Source organism: Strix uralensis, chromosome 8 (genome assembly GCF_047716275.1).
Source record: "Strix uralensis isolate ZFMK-TIS-50842 chromosome 8, bStrUra1, whole genome shotgun sequence".
NCBI lineage: Eukaryota > Metazoa > Chordata > Aves > Strigiformes > Strigidae > Strix > Strix uralensis.
The window spans coordinates 24,023,792-24,039,675 of NC_133979.1; the positions used below are offsets into that span (position 1 = coordinate 24,023,792).

The following is a 15,884-nucleotide window of genomic DNA, read 5'->3' on the forward strand; positions in this document are numbered from 1 at the left end:
TAAGACAGAACGTATATCTGTGCCAACTAAAGTTGACATCTAATTAACCAAATATATTTATTAAAGTACAGCTGAGAAGGTAATCTGTATTCACAAAAAAAAGTCACAATGCTCATTTTAACTTGGAATTCCCATATATTTCTTACTTTTATATTCATGTTGATAAACAACATGAAAGCAAACAAGACCCTCAAAATAATTTGCATCCACAGAATTTATGAACCCACATTTGGTGAAATGTCTGAGATGCAAAGGTCTTTGACAAGTTCTCACTGAAGGCAAACATTCTTATTCACTTCAGAGAAGCAGATCACATTATACTGCAAACACTTGCTTACTAGACCAATGTACTAGGCCATAGTTTTTGTAGACCTGTTTGCTATACCAGCACTATAAAACCATTGCTACCTTCCTACCATAAATCATGGGTATTTTTGTCAGCAACTTCAGTTTCCTACACTGACTCTCTTAAAGGCTGCATATGATTTGTCACGAACTGTTCATAAACAAGAAACTGTTCATACACTCAAACAACTCAAGTGGGACGCCCTGTGGGGGGGAAGCAGAGCAAGCCCTGTGGAGGTGGGACAGTGGGCCGGTTCTCTCCCCCTCCCTCCTGTTGTTGCCCAGAGACAGAACTTGACTAACTGTGCAGGTACAAGCCAGAGAAAATGAGAACCTTCTGGAACAACCTATTGCATATGTGTAAGAAAGACTATATAAAGGCAATACCCCGTGTGTGTCTTTGTCAATCCACCCACCACTATGCTGGCTACTCTGAGACAATGTGGGATCCAAGGGTGGTGATTCTCCTTTTCCTATCCTCTCCTCCTCTCTCTTCTCTTTCCTCTTCCTGCTCTCTCTCTCTTACATATATTCATGTGTATAAGTTTTGTAGGAGTTGCATTGGGATAGGTTGTTCATTGACGGGTTATTAGGAAAATAGTCCTATCACCAAAGTGCCTTTAGTCATTCTCCTGAGGGTTATCACTTGATTGTTGCCAAGTTGTCTCCATTCACTTAATAAAGTGGTCAGTTAATAAAGTCACCAGCACAATTGTTCCTCTCAGTCATTGTGGTGACTCGGCCCACCCTGCGGCTCTGCCGAGCAGAGGCTGGCTCTTCCACCAGCACACAGGCTCTCGGGAATTCAAAAGATTCACCCCCCTCATAACCCACTGTGTGGGACGAGACATGATTATATAAATTGAAACAGGTTTTGATTTTTCTTAGTTATTTCAAGTATTATCTAGACATAAATGGGAACAGGAAAACTTTCTGTAGGAGACATTATTCCACTTACTTAATACTAATTGCATATTCTCCTGACTCTTTGGTCCTATGCCGCACCAGGTAAGTGCTATTTACTCTGTTAATAAGTTCACTCTCCGCTTGCAATCTTTCCATTGCTCCTGCAAACCTGTAACAGAGAACAATAAAAATTTCCTATGATTTTTCTCAAAGCTACAAAGAAAGGTCTATCAAATATGCAATGCAGCATCCCAATATTGTGGGGACCTAAAAATACATTAGTTACAACTGAATACCACTTCCAGGTCTTTGAGTGAAGAATAAAGCGTGAAGAAATTCCATGCGGAGGGGGGGATGGAAATTCTTAATTAGAAAAGTACTTGTGCACATGTTGAATACAATGCCTGTTGAGGAAAGTACTCAAGCCTGAGCATTAGCTGAATGACTACTGGCTTGAAGAGCTCATAAAACTTTTTCTGAATCACGTGTTGCAAGTGAAACAATAAAACAGTGGTCCAGAACCTTTGAACTTCCCTGAGTTCTAGGGGGATTCAACTTAACAGAGCGGAGAAACAGCCACTGGTAGTATATTAGGTCAAAAAAAAAAGACCTACACAAGAAGTTGGTATTTATACAAACACACTATTTTATTTGTTTTCATAATTATTCATAACCTCTAAAGGCTAAAGTGTAATAGGTAGACTAAACATCTTCAAGAAAAAAAAAAAATCAGCCTAATATGTACAAATTTGAAAGAGCTGATGCTAAGAGTTAAAGCTAAGGCAAGTCACTGATTCCTGACTGCATAAGCAGATTTGTGCCCTTCCACTCTGCCTTGCTGGTTTGGGTGGGATTTCACAGGATGCTGTCAGCAGACATTTATTTGCAAAACAAGAGGTCAAACTGTTAATTGAGGAAAGTGACCTAACTTCCAGGGAAATTATGCTTATTTTAACATTTTAGAAAGTAGTCTAAAGGCAGTCAACATCACACACCACTACTGTGTAAAATTTCATACTAATCACGATCAATTAGAAGGTACTTTTAAATAAAAAAATAGTTATTTTAAAAAACACACCAGGGGACATGCATTTTGAAGTTTATCACAGAATACATGACCTTTTACAGCAAGTTTCAGCCTAAAGTAGTTTTGCAATTAACTATTACAAATCCTTAGAAGATATGCTTTCTTCTAACAAAATTATAAATAAAACAAATGTTAGAATTTAGAGTATCAGTTTTAAATAGTAAACATTCTATTTGGCTTGTTACAAAAAATCAGTATTTGTTTAGACCTGATTCTGATTTCACTTTTGGCAAACCAGAGGAAATCAGAACTCACGTCTAAATGACAAAGCATAAAACCAGTGAAAGAACACAAGTGATGGTTATTCTATTCTCTCAAAATCATCATGTCTTTTCAAGAAGTGAGCTGAATTCCAGCAGAGTTCACACGCTGCATAAGCACCAGACCAGCAGTGGTTGTAGTTTTGATACACTGTCCTTTTATATCTCTAGGGTCTTTTTTTTTTTTTTTTAAGGAAAAGTAGAATTATTCACAAGACAAGATGTATTTAACATCATTCCTTCTCTTCATTCACTTAGCACATAAGATCACGCACGCTTCATGTTTTACTCATCTCTTATTATTCTATTGCAGACCTCTGGAACTAAAGCTGCACAGTTACAGACTTGTAAACAAAAAGTCAAAATCATTAAGCACGTCACTACATCAGAAATGCTTTTAGGCAATGCAGTGTGTTGTTTTCCCAAACCATTACAGGTGTGCCTTCTTCAGAAGCCTAGAAAGGTTAGACCAATATAAATTAAATTGTAATGAACACACTTGTCTTTCTATGACTGCTTCTTTCAAAGAGATTCTTGTAAGACTAGACAGAGACTCACCACAGTTGTGAAGAGTAGTCTACTGGTTTAGGAACCTAGGACATGAAAAGATACAAGAGAATGAGGATCAAGATTTTTTACTAATCAACACAAATTAGATAGCATTGATATAATTGTCAATATCCAGATGAAACAAGTTAAAAGAAACAGACAATCAAATTAAGTCTGCAAGTCTGTTTTCTTTTGAAGGAAGTTATAAGGAAGGACAAATATTCCATACCATTCTGAAAGTAGTACAGAATATTCTACCGCTTTGCTGCTGTGATATATTTTTTTTACTTAATAGAACCGTATTTAAAATGTGGAATAAATTAAAATGTGCAATAAATTTACAGTAATGTATAAAATTCACTTCATGTTTTCAGGATTGTATGACCTTAGAAAGACTGTCTACTAGGAAATACAGTATAAAACCTGAGAGTGTTGAGGATAATCCATAGATTGCATTGTTTGACATCATTCACCCCTTTGTATTTGACTTGGTTAACTCTTGTACTGGATTTTAACAGGTATAGAATTTGATTCTCAAATTCAATTTAAAAAATTAAGCAAACTACAATCAGTTTGCAAAATTGATGTTATATGTATACATAAACATATGCATAGATAATATTTATACATGCACAAGGTGCACCGTGTAGCAATCCCCATGAAAACCAGCATTTCATCTTGACCGTCTCCCACTGGTATACGATACTTCAGTATTATCCTACTCTTCTAAAACAACGTGTGAAACTTGCGAAGGGATGAAAAATTTTAGTGGAAGCTTAGCATACATCTTTTAGACTTATAAGCTAACGTCATATATTCTTAGATAAGCAAATGATTATTTTTTTCCTTCCAGTAAAACCAAAGAATGTTTTACTATTTTCTGAAATATAACAGGGAAAAAATTACAGTAACATTCTTCTCACATTTTTTTATTCATGATATATGGAATGTCTTCAACAGATAGTTCCAAACACAGACCCACTCAGGAAGATATTACTATACAGGCCTACAAACTTAAAATCAATTACAGTTCCCACTAACTTGACATCAGGTATCAAACTGTGACCTCTATCAAGTCTCTAGACCTGACCTTGAAATAAACTCCAGTAATGGGACAAGCCTTGCCTCCCAAAAAAACAAACAAACAAAAACCACAAGAAAACCAACACAAAACGCCCACCTCCCTGCATACTTAATCACAGTATTCTGCAGTTAAATTTGCAAGAGTCAAGTAATGCAGAATTTTTGTGTTAACACGTCCAAAATGCTATGGTATATTTCAGCAGTATTGCTGAGGTACTAAAAGGCAGATTTTTGAATGGAAAAAGCAGAACAGGAAGCTATACAGTGATTACTGAACCAGGATATTGTTAACTAGATGCCAGCAGACAGCTGAGTTGAGGGAATGTACAAAGGAATATGATTTTTACAAACCACTTGTGTTGGTAACATATCTTGCAACCTCCTCAAAAAAGCGCAGTTACCAGAATGCAAAATCACTAAATTATTGAAACAAGTAAGAATTGTTAAAATTTCACCATTTTAAGGCTCTTATCTTCATGCTAAGAAGCCTCAACACTAGAGTTATATAATGCACTTACTCCAAACACTTCACTTAAAACACTGGCTAAGTATATTCTTAGTTAACTTCAGAACACTTCTTTACTGAGAATGTTTTCAAAAAACTTAATTAGCAATTAAATTAGTATTTCTCCTAACTTTTCTTTCTCCACAGAAGTAAACAAAACTGCTTGGGTTTTTGTGATAGGATAGGATTTTGGCTAACTTTAAATTTACTTAAGATGTAACTTACATTCCTGTGCTGTTAAGATTCATTTCCATGAACCAAAATTTGCAGAGTTCCCAAAGCTCTGCTTACTGCCTTTGACATAACAATCACTCAAACTAAATACATAACCACTTACTCAAATGCTGCTCAACACAAGATTTTTATGATAAATTTCTGGATTTTATGGGACAGCTCAAAACTCACATTTTTTTCTAAATAACGAAGCAGACACTAGTGTGGAACACATTAAAGTTCTCTGTGATAAAACTAAAGTCACATGTTCTGCTTGCACAACAGTAAATCTATCCAGGTGTTGAAACAGTCATGAAGTTAATCTAGTTCTCGAGAGAGAAAAAAAGGAAACATGCATTACTCCCAAACAGTATTTTTAGTGCTGGTGGTATGCAAACCCCTCTGAAGTGTAGGGGGCCTAACACAGCCAGATGGTACCATGGGCAGCAGCAGTGGCTCTTCACATCCCTGCAGCTACTGATAGTGCTACTTGGGCACCTCTGTTTCTAATGGCAAGGCTTGGAAAAAAGTTATCAGATTATGAATATGCTGACAAAGAATTCCTATGAGAAATGTTTTAGTGAAGCAACCAAATGAGACATTTCAAGGCCAGCTAGGCACTTACAGAGTCTTTACATGCTGTGAGATGTTTCAGTAATACATTTCATCTACAGAAGAATTGCACCTTTAACGATTTGTACTATACCCTATAGGACTAATTAAATAACGTGCATTCTAACAGCAGCAGGAGAAGAAAAAATAGTTAAAAAAATTACTCTTAATTTGTCAAGTATTCCTACTATGTCAGAAAGGATATAAAAATTCAGACAGTTGAAGTCCATTCTCCAGAACAGTTAAACAATAGATGAGTAGTCCTTTTCATTAATTTTGAATGGACAGATATGTATATAATGAGTGTTGTTCACTGTCATGAAACAAGAGTAAAATCAAATGTTATTCCAGAAGCTCTTGGTTCATACTGTGCTATGTATCCAACGCATCTATAGAAATGAGAAAACTAAAGGAAATCTAGGAAGAACCAGATAGTACTCATACAGTGCAGAAAACATCTACAGACATATCCTACTTACTGCAAAGAGGAAAAAATTGTTTATAGGTACATCTGTGAGAAGTCTGGAGTATAGGTATTCTGAAGCTCAGCAGTTTTTCATTCAATATTCATTCCTAAAGTCTTTTGATGTATGTATTTTATGCTGTTTCTGGGCATTTTTATATCAGCTGGTTGTAAAGACTGTTAGACTTAATAATCACAGTAAAAGTTATAGCATGTTTAAAAACTGATAGATGTTTCAGTATGTTTAACTGCATCATTTATCATAATAAGATGTTTATATTTCATCCTTCCAAGTTAACAGTGGTGAAGCATCAATTTATCTTTTTGTTCTGATCATGACACCAGTTGGTAACATTTCATGAATAATATTTATTCATTCTGTAACACTGTATTATTTTCAAAACTCCTCTAAACAGTATATTTTAAATTTAGCAGAAAGCTTTATCACTAGAAAGGAATCTTCACAACACCCCAGTAGCATTTCTCCTAACGTTGGATATCCCACTTCCTCTGCTTTAAAGTATAGTGGTTGTTCCTAAAGTGCTGCTACAGTTGCTGTCAGTGACACTATGCAATGACTGGGTGGCTCCAAGAACCTAACACCAATAGACAGCAGGTACTGCCTGCGTCCAGAACAGTGACACTACGGCATGAGAAATCCACAACTCTTACAACAAGCAAGGGGTGGAGGGAAGAAAGGTAAATTCACGTAACATTTTCATCTTTATTCCAGATCTGTTCTCTCATCCGACCTAAAATACCTCGTGCCTACAAATATTCTGTGCATCCCTCTTCAAACAAAATTCTAAAAATATAGTGTACTAAGGATGTCTCATGATATCCTAATGTATTTATACTCTTTATGATCACACGTATATTTGTTTTAGAATCTAAGGCACAATATAAGACTTAAAGGCATACCAAAATGCAGCCACTAACAGCTGATTCCACCTACTTATAAACCATTTAAGTGGTGTATCTTGATTGCTGTAATGAAAGCAGTTCTATTAATAAGTCAAACTGTTGTGAATCAAGTCAAAAGAAGTTAAAGCTGTCTTAAATCAAAGTAAGGAATATGATTCATCACTGGTTTTATAGGTTTACATCAATTAATCTTCAAGAGACATACAGTGATCTGATGCACAGTGTTACAAAAGTCTGAGAATGAAGGAGCAAGTGTACATTATATTAAGGCATCATCACATCTGTAAACAAAACTCTTGAGTACATATTATAAATATTTTTTCTTATTGTTATACTGAACTTTTCTAGATTGAGAACATTCTTGTGTGAAATAAAGGCAGGTAAGAACCTACAGAGAGGAGAAAATTAATCGAGTAGCCTGAATGCAAGGTTTTATATTAATTTTATGCATTTTTAAACTACTTAGTGTGTAATCCCTCTCTCTAACTCAAAGTGACTGGAGAACAGATTAGAACCATTGCATTCTCACCTTACTGCTGGTGAAAGAAGGTAGTGCACTTTCCCATAAAACGTGTTTGTTCTATACTCAGGAAACTCTTCAGACAGTTCAATTTATTAATACTCCCAAAGTTAAATCTGCCTCTCAGACATGTTTTCTTGACATGTCATATTTACATCTGATAACCAAAAGTATTAGAATGCTATATTTTAAGCAATATTGAACATACCATGAAAACACAAAGGAACTAGAAACAATATGATTTTCATAAGGTAAGATTAATAAAGCAACAGTATGAACTAGGCAGTTTTCCTGTAATATGACAAACAGAATTAAACAATTTTACTTACACATGGGCTAGGCTTTACTGCATCACTTGGGAAGAATCCAAGCTCTCCTGTTGTTAGATTTCTGCCCTACAAAAAAAACCCAAAATTTTCCATTTTTGAGACATAATGGGGATTAACAGTAAATAATAATATATGCACAAGGATTTAGGACAATCAGAGTATATCAAATAAAATGCTGTTCTAATAAAGTGTTACTCAACAGTTGTGCGGTTTTTGCTGTTGTTTTGTTGTGGTTTTTTTTCTTTAATATATACAAATCAGTAATAATTATAGCTGATATACCTGAGAGCTCTGAGAGATAAGATGCAAGAAGGGGGTTGTTCAGAGCCTGGGTTGTGATTCCCAGTTCTATCAATGTCTGCCAGTGTCTGATATCTTCATTAACATTAATTATCTCATTTCAAGTTACTTCCTCCTCAGTTGGCATCATTCTAGTGAGAGCTGCCACACTGCAACATCACAGATCCCCAAAATGACTACAGCACCATGCAGCAGCAGCTGCAGCACCTGAGTAATCATTCTAACTCCAATGGGAACTTAGGGCTAACAATCAGCCAATGCAGACACAAAGTTCTATAGTTAAGGTTTCCATAAATGATGCAAATTATTGGAAATTGTGTAGGCACGAGAATACTAAAAGAATTAAAGATTAACTCTCTGTCTATGATATATTCACAAGATGTTGTAGATGCACCCATGCAGCTGGGGGACCAGCTGCAGAAAAGCATCCAGCACAGCCTAAACTGAGCCTTTAAGCAACACAACTGCTGCCCCAAAGTTGCAGTACCACCAATTTACTCTGGGCTTCTAAGGGCCAAAAGTGACCTGATCATCACAGAGGCATGCTTCAGCAGCTCACAATTCACCACCTCAGGCTCTCCTGAAGAAATACCTCCTCAGCCAGACAGAACAGCAAAATAAAAACACCTTTCTAGTCCCAGTAAACAGTCTGCTGTGACCGTGCTGACCACATTTTTCAGAGCAGAATAGAGCACATAGCTAAAATTTCTAAACACAGATACATAAAATGAAGGCATCAAAATGTGTATTTTGGCAAAAATGTTTTCATTTAACAGACTTTTAAGTCCATCAATGTCTAACTTCCATTAAATTTAATATAGACTGTAAACATAATACACTATCAGCATTTGGCAATGAGAGTAAGAAGCAGTACTTCACAAGCACTGTAATCTTGAAAATTACATTTTTTATTTTTGATGGCATACCTGCAACACAAAAAATTAAAAGGGGAAAAAATGCTTCAGAAACAGACATCGAATTTCTTTGGGGATTTAGTTCATTTCATTTCTGTAACACTAAATGTGTAACTGTACCCTAATACCACCACATAAAACAGAATTCAAGGATTTCAAACAGACTGGAGCTAAACGTAAAAGCAAGAATTAACAAGGGTTTATGAAAAAATGAAAACATTCTTTGATTGTGATACCCTAAGCACAATAAATGAGTGCATCATTTTCCTAGGGTGATCATTACGCAATTTATCACACACAGATCGTAACCCCAGTAACTGCCATGTTTACCAAATATATAGAGAAGTGCAGAGGAGGTAGAGGAGAGAGAAAAGCCATTAAGCAGTATTTAAGCTACAATATGCTGAATAGCGATGGTATTAAAAAAAGAATTATGTGCAAACAAGTAACAATCTTACAGATCTGAACCTGTGTTCAGCAAAGCTTCCTTGCCCTCTTTGCCCTATTTGCTTGAATACAGGTTACCCTTTGCATCCGTATATCCTATTTACTCCCAAAACATTAATCCCTCTGAAGTACAGACTTAATTTATAAGCAGAGCTCTGACACAGTTTCCCATCTAAGTGATACTTATGATACTAATCTTACCTGAATAGCAAGTGATATCAGTCAGTAAGACCAGCCACTGAATAAAATACATTAATGAGAAAAAGCATTTTGAAGGAACACAATTGAACATTAGTTGTGTATGTGCCCACACACCATTGCTATTCACAAGAAATATTTGTATGAAGTGAAAGAAGCTGAACAAGATGACACATCATGCAACATACATCCACAACAACTAGAAAGAAGCCAAGATGAAAATTTGATGAGCTCAGGGACAGACCCCTGTGTTACCTTCTGAAAGTGCAAAAAAGGACGTAATTTCAAATGTTCAATAGCATTTCATAATGTTTATAGTGCTTCCTCCTGCAAGTTACCTCTTACTGTTCTTCCAGAAATGTATTTGCACACACCAAAATCCAGAATGAAAGCTAGCTCTGATTTGCAGACATTTAAACAAGTCTATCTGCATTGAATTATACCCAACTGAGCTGTTCTATCTCAAATAAAAAAATAAAGCCATATTACAGCCACTGAAGAAACTGTAGCATATACAGAAAGACCAGACCATGGGACAATATGATGTAGAGCCAACATTACACTACCTGGCTTAGATAATGCTAGCAGCACACAGTGATATGAATCTCAGCTGAAAAACTCAGCAGAGCAGCAAAGATCATGAGATTAGTTGTGGTCCGTACTAGTTAAATCATTATCACAATGCAGACGTTATAATGTATACACATTCCCAGTAAGGAAACTGAACTGCAATCCACAGACTTTCATTTTAACATTCTGTAGGTAAGAAGCCAATGGCACTTGCACAAAAAAAAAATGAATCATCTGGAGGACATTGAAATCAAGTGGTGAGAAACATCGTCATCAGTGGACAGACTTACAAGAGAGGTACAGCATTAAGCAATACTCTCTGCCCAAGCAACAATCCTAAAATTTCCTTAGATGCCATCACTTGCTGGAAGATCCTGTTCTGCGCAGCTGTGGAGCACAGATGTGTCGCTTTGTTGGGCTAGGAGAGGCTACAAGACAAGTACGCATGCTATGAACACTACACTAAAACCAAAGCAAAAGCAGCAGTAGAGAAGTCACATGGACACACTCTCATCACATAAAATATCCCCAAGTACTGTGACCAGTGCAAAACTTTGCCTTTGCATTTTCAGCAATATCATGAATGTAACAAGCACTGAGACAAACCAAGAAAGGCTTTGTCTTCTGAAGACAAGCTTCACATGAGATAACTGCAGATGGCTTTGTTAGTTAAATAAAAGCAAATCCTTAAACAGAACAGGGTTTGATTTATTATACATTGCTGAAGGGAAACAGCTCACTTTAAAATGCTCTGTCAATAATGAGCTCATACGAATAATTTGATAATGTCCTTAGGAAACCATGTTATTCTGTTTACTTTAGAAATCCTAGCTAAATTCATCAAGGCTTGGTGTCATTCATACACAAAACCATGACCTGTTGTCAGATGATGATTTCAAAATTTAAGATCTATCTATCAAATCATTAACAACAGCAAAATTATTATGCCACCATACTTCACTTCTACTAATCATTTCTTTCTACTTTACGTTTCCTGCTTGCTAATTGCTTATTGTTTGATGAGCAAGCATTTCCCTTGAACACTGCCCTATAATGGCTTATGGTCATTATAAAAGGAGAAGCAAAGGACTGGACAGAACTAGTTTTAAAATATGTATTATGTATATACTATTACATTGTAGTTCTAAATTATTATATTATATATTAAAATATATATTACATGTACATGTGTATACATATTCATATATATGTAAGGGCCACTTAAGCCCTTCAGTCCATTTCTTTCAATGACAGTCTCAGCAAGACTAGAAGCTGATTCAGAAATTTGTATCTGTTTTAACAAGGGAGACTTTCTGAAGCCATTTGATGCATTTGCTCTAAATTTCCAGACTGCTGCCTCGTATTTAGCTATGCAATGCCCATTAACTTCATTGGACATGCACAGAACTAGAACTCCAGGATAGCTAAAATTTATAAATTATTATGACCTTCATCCATTTTCATTTTGTTTACTGCAAAGTGTGGTGAAGAGAGGAAGGAAGCAGATGAAAAATTACAAACCAAATTACAAACCAAAAGGAAAAAAAAGGACTTTTACACTGCTGCCTCTCCAATGTTTCAATTTTTATATCATATTTACAATATACTTAATCCCTTTCGGCTGTTTACATCACGACCATTAACAACTGAAGCATAAGAAAGTACATCTGTAATGGGTATTACTTGATATGGGTTTAATCTGCATCAAAGAAAATCTGGTTTTGAAAAAGGAAAGAAACAGTCCAGGAAATATCTGTATTCTTCTGGCATATTTGAGAAACATAATTGCCTGAGGATGGCAGGTAATTGCAATGCAAACCTGTGAAACTAGAATCACATTATATCTTATGGTAGGCATTGCAGCACCCCTGAAAGCCTACCCTCGGGTTAAGCAGGTACCAATTTACTCAAACCAAACTCAGAAGAGGAGAGAAATATTCACATCTATAATAAAAATCTGACTAAATCAAAGCTGCACTACTACTGCTGAAACAACCAGCAGTGCTCTGGTTAAGGCAGCTAAAATTTCCATTTTAAAAAAACAAGTTTTCTCCTCTCTGCACCCCCAGCCCCTCTTCCTTTTCTTATTTCATTCTGCAAGTGATGTTAGTAGAGCACCAGCTAGGCAAGCAGCATGGGTCTTCTATTCCTGCACCTTGACTGAGCAAAGAAAAGTAGCCATGCACAAGGGGATGCATGAGTATCAGCGTAAGACCATCCTTCGCTTTATATGCAACCAGGTGGTTACTGAGGAGAATAAAATAACTTGTGACAGTATCAACTCCCCTATATATTACACATTCTCTTTGATGAAAGCTTAGGTTTTGGATGATACCAGTGAAGCAGAAAGCAAATTCACACAATTCAGAAATGCTTATCCCAGCCATCTTACTGTCTCTGTGATTGCTCAGTTTGATGATCAGAAAAGTATTTGCTGTTTCGTAAAGAAAAACCCCCGTACTTCTCCTGTTTTCCAGACTGCATAACAGGTAGATTCGTATGTGTATATGGTCTTGAATTACTACAGAACTTACCACAACAATTGCTATACGACCACTCAAACATTAACTTAGCAGAATTTTAACATCTATCAACACACATTTGACTGCACTTAAGCTATAGCTTAAGCATTGCTTAGTGACTTGCAGTGTTTATTTGATGTAAAGAATGAAAAAATTATATTTAAACTACACACTTGTCTATTACAAGCACTTGAATTTTTTAAACTGAGCAATGGTCAACTTAAAAATCCATTCTAATATTAGTCTTGTAGGTCAGCTGTAAATTACTCTAAAGCACCTCTTGAATAAAACTTACAGATTTTAATACAAATTGTATTTGCAGGTTTTTTCCTTAATATGCATTTTAAAATGCAGATGTCATTACAAGACTTACAAAAAATCTGTATGAAGCAGTCTGTGCCAAGACAGCTTGCGAGAAAAAAAAATTTCCTGAATGATGTTAATGGAGATGACAATTTCCATTAAGATTCAAATCTATTACGAAGGCTGGGGAAAAAGCCTCACGCACTTTCCAGTTTCTGCTAGTTAAACACAGTGAGATTATATCTAAATTCTTCAGCATGATAGGTACGAATAACATCTAAGACAAATTCCAGTAGATTGAGTTGATGGATATATATGAACATGGCAATAGAATCAGTTCCACAAGGTGCCAATAATTCTGACTTGTACTAATTGTATTAGTCAGATCATTACCTTCTAGCCAGTCCCAAATCAAGAGCGTGCTTCAAACGCTTCTCTGGATCAGAACTTAAAACCTTGCAGAATCAAGCCCTACATATAAAGGTATATAGGCCAAAACCTGCCAACCAATGTTTGAAACTATTTTTAGTGACATGAATTATCTATGGTCTCCTAAATAACAGGTTTGGGGAGGATTGGTTTGTTTGTTTGGGTTTGGTTTGGGGGGGGTGGTTACAGTTATTTACATATTTTTAAATAGATAAAGCAATTCTATTGTTTATGACTTCCCCCGGTTAAATGTTGTTCAGGATGATGCAGTGACATTGGAACAGAGTTCACTGAGTCCTGAAGAGTTTGGAGAAGATTCAATCCTAACTGAAGCCAGAAAAAAAAAAAAAAAACATATGACCTAAATCATACAACAGACAAAGCAGTTTTTATAATTGTAATGATTATAGCCTAAAAAAAAAAAATCACGAAGACAAACACAGGAACAACAGTTCAAGACAGCGACAGATGCTTCCCAGTTGTTCTATTAATATCCTGAAAGTTCTTCTATTTAACTCTATTTCCATTTATCCAATAATATCAGCAGTACACAGGATTCTAGTAAGAACAATTAAGAAAACAATCAAGAAAAATGAAACATCCTTTAATGCATTTATCTTAAAGTGAATGCAAGACAGCACTTTCAATCTGTTTATAGCTCTCAATTAAAAAGAAATTTCAGTAACAGTAGTGATGTGAATCATATGATACTGAGTTTTGCCATCAACAGAATATACTTTTTTCATGTACATAAAAAACTGTGCTTAACTGACTTGAGAGGTCATCAAGAAGTTTAGGTCTGGTTCTGTTTTACAGAGCTCTTTCTCTCCCCTATAAATCTAATATTTGTAACTGGGTTTTGCCAATATAGCTTTTAGTTCTGCTATGTTAGAGAAGCAATGACTGAAAATTCACAGGACTTTGCTGTTTATGTGCCAGACGCTCTCCTTAACTCTTACAATTTCACTAGAAGGATTGCTACCAATGCTATGTTCTTGCAGATTTATTCACCAGGACTTTCATGCTGCAAGAATGAAATTTTACGCAACATAGAAACTACTGGCAATTTAAAAGTAAAAACGGTTGTATTAGACAGTTATTTTGAGTAAAAGACAAAGATATTCTTTTGTTGTTCAAAAAGGAAAAAAGTTACAAGAGTAATATATCAATAAGAATTTAGTATCTGGGACTAATGGAATATAGCCATTTGCTAAATGATACAATACCTGCCAAAATAAGCTATGTGCATCTCCTCTAATTAGTTCAATAGTGTCCCCAATCTGGATATGCAATGGTGGACCATCTTGTGCCGCTGGCTGTGGTATTCCATTGTAGTTTCGAATTACTTGCATTTTTGGTAAACCTGAACAAACAAACAAAACGTAAGTCAGCATATATTTTTAGTTAATGACAATTAATAAAATCTGAAGACCACAAAAGCAATCAAAGAGACACTATGTCTTTAGTAGGCACCTAAGGCACTAAGGCAGTGCCTTAGTACTGTACCATGTGCAACCTAATAAGAAAGAACTACTTTGAAAAAACATCTTTGTTCTCCCTTCCTCTTGGAGTAGAGTGGATTTCATGTCTATGGAGGCTCTTTCCTCTACACATGCACTCCTGGTTCTGCATAAGGTTCAAACATTAAGGCTATCTTTGTAGTCCAAGGCAAAAATTGTGATGAACTAGTATTAAAGACATCAATATGGATAATCTCATCAGTTTTATATCAGTAAAGCCTACTGCTGATGTGAACATGTCCAAAAGAATAAGGATGACAATGAAGTCTTGCAGGCTTCTCATAAGACTTTTTCTTTTTTTTTTTTTTTTTCTTTTTTTTGGGGGGGGAGTGGGGGGGGGGGGGGTGTCTAAACTTTCAGATTTAGACAATATTTTTGGATACACGTGGCAAAGACCAGATAAATTTAAGGTTTCATTTTCAAGACAAGAACTCCAGCTGCACAGCAGTCCTTCCATGTCAACACTGGGTGCATCTAAACAGCTGATTTTAATCATTTTTTTTTAAGGGAGCAATCCACTTTTTGAGACACAAAATATTTCCCCAAAGATTAGTCTCTCTGTCTGTACAAAGAACTAAATCATTGTTTATAACTACAGTTCAAGAGCCCTCCATAAGCATGTATCAAATGGAGGGCAGAAAACTGTGGGTACTGTAACTCCATGTACTTATAACTATAATGGCATTTAAAAAAAAAAAAAACAACACTTAAAGCATTATGGACAGCTAGTGTATTGCACTAAAAGAGCGTGCTGTGATATTACAAGAATATTTGAAATCAAGTGAAATACCACCCACTCTATATACAAACATAGTAAAAACTTAAAAGCTTTTAGAAAAGCATTTTTTTCCACTCTTTATACTGCCAAGGAAAGCTTCAGTTTAA

At 35.7% G+C, this 15,884-nt stretch overlaps 1 protein-coding gene across 4 annotated transcripts in view; it reads right to left on the minus strand.

Moving 5' to 3' along the window:
* The window catches only part of VAV3 (vav guanine nucleotide exchange factor 3), a 202,337-nt gene that overhangs the window by 48,002 nt on the left and 138,451 nt on the right, over nt 1-15,884 (minus strand). For all 4 annotated transcript variants that reach the window (XR_012629888.1, XR_012629887.1, XM_074876674.1 and 1 more), the window contains exons 20-23: nt 14,706-14,842; nt 7,797-7,862; nt 3,157-3,191; nt 1,304-1,420 (exon numbers count right to left, since the gene is read on the minus strand). Coding sequence is in view for 2 of the 4 variants with exons in the window: in XM_074876674.1 (XP_074732775.1) it covers nt 1,304-1,420; nt 3,157-3,191; nt 7,797-7,862; nt 14,706-14,842 (355 nt within the window). In the remaining 2 variants the exon portion in view is untranslated. The remainder of the gene's footprint in view (nt 1-1,303; nt 1,421-3,156; nt 3,192-7,796; nt 7,863-14,705; nt 14,843-15,884) is intronic.